Source organism: Clupea harengus, chromosome 11 (genome assembly GCF_900700415.2).
Source record: "Clupea harengus chromosome 11, Ch_v2.0.2, whole genome shotgun sequence".
NCBI lineage: Eukaryota > Metazoa > Chordata > Actinopteri > Clupeiformes > Clupeidae > Clupea > Clupea harengus.
In genome coordinates, this window is record NC_045162.1 from 8,376,659 (window position 1) to 8,385,435 (window position 8,777).

Below are 8,777 nucleotides of genomic sequence, written 5' to 3' on the forward strand. Positions count from 1 at the left end.
CACCATAGGCAAAATAAAGTCTCTCCAGCAGCGTGAGTGAGCTGCTTTTAAGGCACTTTCGGATTAAATGTGTCAAAGAGAAGAGGCAGTGTGCAGGAACAGCGGTGATGTGGCCTCATCATGGCCTCAGAGAGATGGCACGGGCATTGTTGTTTTGGGTTTTGACAACTACAACTACATATTGCAAATTCATAGAGGCATATAATATATACAAGCAAGGCAGTATACTCACTCACTGAATGATTTGAGTATGCTTTATATTTGAGTATTTTATATGTGTGTGTGTGTGTAATATATATATATATATATATATATATATATATATATATATATATACACACACACACACAAAATACTCAATATAAAAGCATTACTCACAATCATTCAATCATTCAGTGAGTGAGCTGCTTGTAAGGCAACTTTGGAATAAAAAATTAAAAACAGGGAATGTTTTCATCTCATTTCATTCATATTGTCATATAAGTATTCCACATACTTATATTTAAATGACCCACCACCAAAACATCAAACACATCCCACCATAAGCACAATCAAATCTTTCAATCAGTGTGAGTGAGCTGCTTGTAATGCACTTGGGAATGAAACATTTAAAACACGGAATTCATTCACATCTCATTGGACATCGGATTGTTTTGCACCTTTACATCCGCACACAATGAATGACACGGATCAACGAGTGGACTGCTAAGAAGTCTAAGACATCCCTGTGATAATAACACGATCCCTGTGATAATAATGCCTTTAAGACATCCCTATGTATGTATAATAATAATAATGGCTCATAAGAGCTTATTAATGACCTAATTATAATATTATAAATATATATCAAACTGTATATATATATATATCAGACATCCCTGTAATAATAACGTGATCCCTGCGATAATAACGTAATCCCTGTGATGATAACGGCTTGAAGAGCTGCTTGCTCATTTAGTGTGCTCACTGGCACAGCTTTGAGTGTCAGCTTCCACAGTTCAACACAAAGCTGGAGCCCTTGTCACTTACCATTCTACCTTTGGCCAAGCCACCACTAAAAAGGTGCATGTTTGAAAGTACCATGCTTGCTCTAAGGCACTAATGGCAATGTCCACTGCAGTTTCTGTATCCTTTGTCTTACAAAGACATGTGTTGTGCCATCAATCCAATGCCACAAATGTCAAATGTGCAGTACTGTATGTGTAGGAGGAATTTACAGTTCTTGGGGTTAGTCAAACAGTAACGCATTCTAGCTTTTAATTCCTGCTTTCTAAGAGATAATGTTCTTGTCCTACCCTGTAATGCAGTGACGTATGGAAAATAAAAAGGCACTATCTTCTAACAAATCCTAACAAACTAAACAACAACAATGACTACACTATTACAACACAAACACTCACACACACACACACACACACACACACACACACACACACACACACAATTGGGGTAAGAATGATCTCCCTAAGTTTAAATATACCTAAGTGATGTCAGTGATCGCCACAATACAAAATCAGATCAGTTTTGAGTGACGATTTAGTCTGGATATATTAAATTGAGACGCATGAATTGAACCAGATCTCTGCACTCTCAAAATGAAAGCGGGCAGAGAATTTCTTATGATGACAAAAGGGAGGCACTTTTACTTAATCCAACTAAAACAAGATTGCAGTACTGACAAGATCGCATCAGCTTTTCAATCATTTGGATCAATTGAGGAACATACATAAACAGACATAAAAGTATTAGGTAAAAGCCTAAGGCACCTAGTTGTTTCACAAAACATCTGTCTTTGTTTTCTGTCTTTATCAGCCTTAGTGTGTCTTATTTCTTTAATTTAAATTTTATTTCTATAGAAAATAGAGCGGATCTCTTCTGCTCTGCAGCAAGTGCCAGATTGTCAGAGTCTCAGCAGAGTTCTGCTTCACCTATTTCTAAAATAATAGTTGTAAATAACACGGCACCTGGGTCAAACCGGTATTGATTTCCACTACAGGGTTCAACTCGTTTTGTGTTCACTGACAAAGCTTTGAGTCTCTCCTTCCAAAGCCCAGAGTAAAGCTGGAGTTATCTATGTTGATAACTGCGAAACAAGAGCTGGTATGCTATGCTCTCTTGGTTAGAAACAGTACTGATTTACACTAAAGGGTTTAACTCATTGTGTGCTCACTGGCACAGCTTTGACGCTTCCACAGCTCAAACACTGGTGACTGACTGGCAACATATGCAGCATAGGAGCCTCTCTTTTACAGGCTCAAAATCACACACCTTGATTAACAACATAACAGTCAGTTCAAATGGATATGGCTAGGGTATATAAAACATGTCTGACAAGCTACAGCAAATGTTATTGTTTTGAACAACAAAAGAAGCACTGCAGTTTACTCCTTGTAAAGGTGCTCCTGGCACATACTGCCCAGAACCGTTTTCTTACACTATAATCTCATCTATTTTGATTATAAATAGAACTGATTTACACTAAAGGGTTTACTCATTGTTAAAGCCCAGAGTAAAGCTGGAGTTACCCATGTTGATAACTGCGAAACAAGAGTTAGTATGCTATGCTCTCTTGCTTAAAACAGTACTGATTTACACTAAAGGGATTAACTCATTGTGTGCTCACTGGCACAGCTTTGACGCTTCCACAGCTCAAAGGCTGGTGACTGACTGGCGACATTTGCAGCATATGAGATTGTCTACCCTTTTGTCATCACTCTACCTTCACGGTTCATAATATTATCCAAGGGGATTTTCTGTAATGCTTTTTCTGCTACTTCACTCACACACACACACACACACACACACACACACACACACACACACACACACACACACACACACACACACACACACACACACACTCCCTGCATTTTCAAACAAAGTAATTTCAACTTTTACCCCTTCCCTTCTAAAAACAAGCTAATCTGAAATACATATTCAGTGTTTTGTTTACACATGAGACTCACTGGCATCTCTGTAACATCATAGTTTGCAGTTTGCATTCATGAAATAGGTTTTTAATGCTCGTGAATAACTTCCCTTCCATTCCAGTGTACTGACCTTATAGTGCTCCCTTCTGTCTGCTTTTGACCACTGTTGTATGGCATTTACAGTATTAAGAAAACAGCCCTTCTTAGTAATGAGCCACGTCATCAGATGTGATGAATGCTTTTGAAATGAGTCATTGGTGGATTGAAACTGTATGAGTGCAGGGAAACAAAAAGCTCACTAGTAACATGCATCATATTGAACACTATGTGCATAATCTATCCTACAAAGCAGCGCTGCATAGCATTTTACTAAAGTATTGCAGTTTGAATACATTAAATGCAGTACCTAAGCATAAGCCTTCCCAAAATGTGACATGACAAACAATAAAAGGCAGAAAGAAAAGACCAGAAGGAGAGGTTGGACAGGAAGGTACTGGCACCGTACTAATGGGGGTCAGCCGGCTCACACCATCTCATGACTGCTGCGGCCATCCTTCAGCTGGAAACATCTACACTGTACACACCATCTCAATACTGATGCCATCATCCTTCAGCGGCTCAGAGACCTCAGGATCTCCTTGCTCCTTTTCTTTCTTCCGGAAACATCTACAGGGAAGAATGAAATGTAACCAGTCAATTCTTTCCATTTCCTTGATTAATTGCTCGTGCGTACTTATGTATATTTGATGTTGATTGGGTGCTGAAATGGGACTGATCCCACAAGTTGGAATCTTGTGGGAATACGTGCAAGAACAGTAATGTCAAATTACACCCCTCCCTTCTGTGCTCCTGAAGCAAAATGCTGATTGCCTAGAACTGTTAATTTCTCAGTCCAAGCCACCATGTTAGTTTCCTCATTTACAACACTGAATTTGACAAAAAATCTTAAACTGAAACAGTTCCTTACCCCTTCTTTTTCTTCCAGCAGAAGACAACTGATAGGATGACAAGGAGGGCGATGACAAGGAGGGCGATGACAATGAGGGCAATGACACCACCAGCCAATTTGGTTCCCCGATTTTGCTTGTTGGCATCATGTGGAGCCTCACTCAGACTTGAAGAAGCAGGGCCTGTAATATATAAAGCCAATCACATATTTATTTTAATATAATCTACCACAGCCCCTAACAAAACACATTTAATAAAATATTGTCTCGGTCTGCATATTAAATCTAATTCTATAGAACACGGTCACAGAGAGGTCCTGGGTTCTCGGCGTGACATTCTGAACGCTGCCCTGGTCCAGGAATTCCACGACTCCCATCCCAATCTTCCTGAGCCGTCACGGATTATCTCTGACTCTCCTGACTGCCCGTCCACTGAACTGTTGCTTTTCTGACTATGACACGGGTTGCCCTTTTGGATTGGTTTAAACTCAGACTGCCTATAAGTACTCCAGCAAGTGATGGTGTGTTTGTGTTTGTGGATCTACTGAGCTTTAGCTTGTCTGACCACGTTATGGATTGTCCAACAGATTTGATTCTTCTTGTGAGTATTACAGGGGCTGTTTGTGTACCCCCCCTGCCCCCCTCAGGGGCTGTTTGTGTACCCCCCTTGCCCTCCTCAGGGGATGTTTGTGTATGCCTCTTTCCCCCCTCATTTTCTCCTTCTGTGTGTTTGTGGAACGCAGTACACATGTTGCTACTACTAGTCTACATCTGCATGTGTGCTCCGTCCTCTGCTCTGACAAAAACCACAGGGAATTGGGAGAGAAAAGCTACACATTACTCACCATTGCAGGAGACTTTAACAGGCCACTGTCAAGAGAGTCAGATGGAGAAAAATAAGAAGAGGGAATAAAGGATTTTTCACTATGGTTCACTATATGGTAATAACATATTACATAAAGTCCTCTATGTCACTAAGATAAAGAAAATTAGTTATCAATAAAAATCCATGTATCGACTTTACTCTATAATAACTCAAGAGTAAAGATTGTGATATCCTGTATGATGCCAACCCACTTCAATGATGCAAAGCTTTCCCACTATCATACCTTAGAGTAGTCCGCTATATATGTGGTATTGGGGTGATAGGCTTTGAGAAGAAGACTGTTTCCCGTGTTCTGCACCACTAAAGTTCTGTTGAATTCTTCGTCATTGGCAACATTCGTACCCTTAACACAGAGAGGGACACAAGCACACACAAATAGATAAACACTATATTACAGACTTTGTTACGTGCAGAGTTTCCATCTATAGGAAAATGAGTAAGATTTGTTCTTACGCCGATAGCCCAGTCAGCTTCCCAGTTGGGCTCTGCTGGTTCACTGATCTTATACAGAGCAGATCCATTCTCTAGCAGGTGAACTGTACAGGTCAGGCTTTCTGCAGCTCTAATCCCACTCAGACACACCACCACCAGGCATATACCTAAGGGGGAGAGGGGGGAGGGGCATGAGAAAGAGAGATGCATAGAATAAGCTAACAATTACAAAATAGAAAGATACCAACATACTTTCCATAGTGCGGCATTTAGTATAATTTATAACTTATCTCAAGATAAAGTAGCCCTTTAAAATGCAACATTTTGGTCTGAGAGATCCAGCACATTTATAATACAGCACTACGTTTGATGCCTCGATATGATATAAGACTGTCGCTGTCTACAATTTCACCACGAATAGACAGGGATGGATTACCGAACGCCCCGGGGGCCCATGAGCTCAGGGGGCCTCTAAGCCAGAGCCTCTGTGTGAAGTCGCTGTTATGTATCTCTTATTTGTGGTTGAAAGAGGTGCATTTTGTTTATTTGCTGTTGGCTTTAATTGAGTGTACCTGCGCTGTCAGGGGCATAACTATAGACAGTGCAGTTGCACTGGGGCCCTTGGGCAAAGCGGGCCCGACTACAAAGCATGTCTCGTAAGTGCCTGTCTCTCAGCGTTGCTATGTAAACACGCCTGTGATCAAAGATGAATTATAATACATCTTAAAGAGTACCTTATGCTATATATCCCCTCGAAATGGCAAACATATCTCTCTCATGGTTTTCATTATTTTGGGGGAGTGAAATAGTCAGTAGTAATCTATAACACAATTATATACCATGGAAACTATTAAAAAATTAAAATTAAATGAATAATTTCTTATTTTCTTTGGTATTTTTGTCATATACAGATATGCAATGATGATTGCTGGGTAATATATATATATATTGTTGTCCAATGTCAAGTCTCTATTTGATCATGTGAGGAGACGATATGATATAGCTAGTTTAGGCGCAAAATCTGAACGTCAAGACGGACAGGCTGACTGAGCACAGCCAAAGGCACAGCACACCTGGCAAGCCGAACGATGCCTTTCAAACATAAAAGTGGTGATGCATGATATGCTTTTTCAATGGACAGGATAGACAGCCCATTCAGAGTATCCTGCTCCATACTGCCCCTCAGGTAGGTCTTAATGAGTTTCAATTTGGAAAAGGATCACTCGGCTGTTGCAACTGTCACAGATGTCAGAAGCAATAGCAGGGCAGTGCACACCTTACCGAAGGTGGATGTTACGGAGTGATAATCCACTATCAGCATCTTGGCAAGTTGGGAGACTGAGGACTGCTGAGCAATCTCTACTCTAAACAGGCCCTGAATGATAGGAGTTGTGCAGGAAACGTTATTGCTATGTCCCTGTTGTAGTGGTCAGACAGACGTTTTGCCTTTTCATCAGCTCATCATCGCTTACAAGCTGATGATCACTACAACAGGGAAATAGCAATAACGTCTCCTGCACAGCTGCTATCATTCAAGCTGCCGGGCCCCTATTTAAGAGGTTGTTATAATTTCGGAGTCAGGTCGCCTCCGAGTGTATGTGTTTTTCAGATGTGGGTAAAGCTGCTGTGTGTGTCGCCGCACCAAATCGTGCCTTTCATCAGTGTTTTTAAGAACGCTTCAGCACTTTGACCGTCTGTTTACGTTACCGTGTCAGAGTGCTATCCATGTTTCTGATAGCTTTCTCTTTGACCTGTCTACTTTCCCAATACAATAGCCGAAGTGACTAGTTCGACCGTAAAATCCAACACATTGTGGTAATATATATACGCCTAATGGTGTGTGTGTTAGAAAATGTGTATGTGCGCTGTAAATCCTGTTGAGGTACAGGTGCATTTAGTTATTGTACTGTTGAAAAGAAATGCCATTACATTTAAGGCGGATTCAGAAAAACCCAAAAAGAGACCGCATTTATTAATGTTACACATCTAACAAGACCGTTCCACCTTAAATCTTAAGCGTTGTAAAGATGCAGGCCCCTTTTAAAAGTGAATGAAACCAAACAGTAGGCACTCAAACCCACACTAATCAGAGCTACATCATTGTACAATTAAAGTATTAAAGAACAGGCAAAATTGCAAACAAAACTATGTTCGAAAAGCCATAAGCAAAACCAAAATCCGGGCAAGCCAGCAGGCCAGGTGTAGCAGTTCCTCTTCTTCTAAATCAGATTCCGATACCCCTTGCATTTCTTCTTCTTCTTCAACGTCACATGATTCTTCTACTCGTGGAAATGTGGGTATCAAAAACCGATGCATTACCGTGAATTTGTTGATATTACCGCTTAACTTTGACTTTGACAGTGCACTATCTCTCTTTTCTCCTTCAATCGTCAGGTAACGCCAACGTTCACGTAGCACGACACGGACGTTCACGTGTCTGTGTCGTGCTACGTGAACAATCTGTTCATTTCAATCTGTTAATATTTTCTTTTGCGAGTGAAATATTATGATCACACAATGATAATTGTCCCTGCCGACGCACTGTTACTGGCGAGAGGTAAGCAAGCTACATATTAAAGACGTTACAGAAAAACATAGTTGGGATACTATGTCCATATGCCCTTTTCCATACAGGATCTATAACGCTGTTATTTAAAAGTAAAAACAATTGCTAACTCACCTCTACAACGAGTTGTCATTCTGCGTTTTGAAGGAATAACTTGAGCACGGGGAAATACATGTGCTGTTGAACTCAGATTACAGTAAACTCCGATCATTTCCTCATTCGCGCAAGGAGTGCACACCATGAGCACAGTGACGACAGCGCATGGCTGAGATGGGGGATTCAATCACACAGACTTCTAGTGCCAGTGAGTGCAGAACATGAGATCCATAAAACAGTATTCACACCCCTTTATGATATGGCAGACATGGGTCGATTCAGCATGGATCAGCTAACCAGAATCATCAAAGTTATCGTTATCGTTTCTAATTTCATATGCATTCATTACACACATCACATCTACATCTTGTAGAATACCGTTTGCACTGCCACACAAACTTGTATTTTATCTGTATATATGCGTATAGTCTTTAAATAAAAGCTGTATCTTGCCTGTATTGTCATTGAGTGGTTTGGCCGCTGTGGGTTCACAAGGAATTTAACATCTTTCCCGCTGAACAACAGAAATTGCTTTACTCACCAACGTTCAGAACTAAATTCCTTGTATGTGACGACATCCCTAGCCAGAATAATGGATCCTGACTGTTATTCGGATTGCACTTTATTTACTCCTTCATTTAAACTTTTTTAAGTAGTCTGAGAGATTTGAACAAGACAATATATCATGTTTTACTTTTTTCATGCTGCAAACAGGAAGCGTCACTGGCAGGTGCTATACCTTCCCCATCGTCATCGAGTCACGCGATCGCCTCAGTTGATTTCATCACACCATACACCGACATTTTTCAATGGTCCTCAATCAGACCATGAGATCCATGGACTCTACTGGCTTTGCAGTCAGTGGCAGTGCAACAGCCTTTGGGTGGTGACTGGGCGTAATCAGCTCCATTGTCCACACC

At 40.7% G+C, this 8,777-nt stretch overlaps 1 protein-coding gene across 1 annotated transcript; it reads right to left on the minus strand.

Annotated features, from left to right (window-relative positions):
- Positions 1–1,964: 1,964 nt before the first annotated feature.
- Positions 1,965–8,744, minus strand: LOC105891792. Its single transcript, XM_031576217.2, has 6 exons — positions 7,876–8,744; positions 5,217–5,362; positions 4,987–5,106; positions 4,723–4,747; positions 3,898–4,060; positions 1,965–3,596 (listed from the first exon to the last, which is right to left on the minus strand). The coding sequence occupies exons 1-6, from the start codon at positions 8,000–8,002 to the stop codon at positions 3,500–3,502; spliced, it is 678 nt and encodes a 225-aa protein (XP_031432077.1). The 5' UTR covers positions 8,003–8,744; the 3' UTR covers positions 1,965–3,499.
- Between the last annotated feature and the right edge of the window lie 33 nt (positions 8,745–8,777).

Bases quoted from the DNA above. Each gene is read 5' to 3' on its own strand.
- LOC105891792 (XM_031576217.2), bottom strand. From the start codon at position 8,002: ATGGTGTGCACTCCTTGCGCGAATGAGGAAATGATCGGAGTTTACTGT. The intron at 5,107-5,216 runs GTAAGAACAAAT...CTCTGTGTTAAG, and splicing joins AAGCTGACTGGGCTATCGGC to GGTACGAATGTTGCCAATGA. The intron at 4,748-4,986 runs GTATGATAGTGG...CTCTCTTGACAG, and splicing joins ATATAGCGGACTACTCTAAG to TGGCCTGTTAAAGTCTCCTG.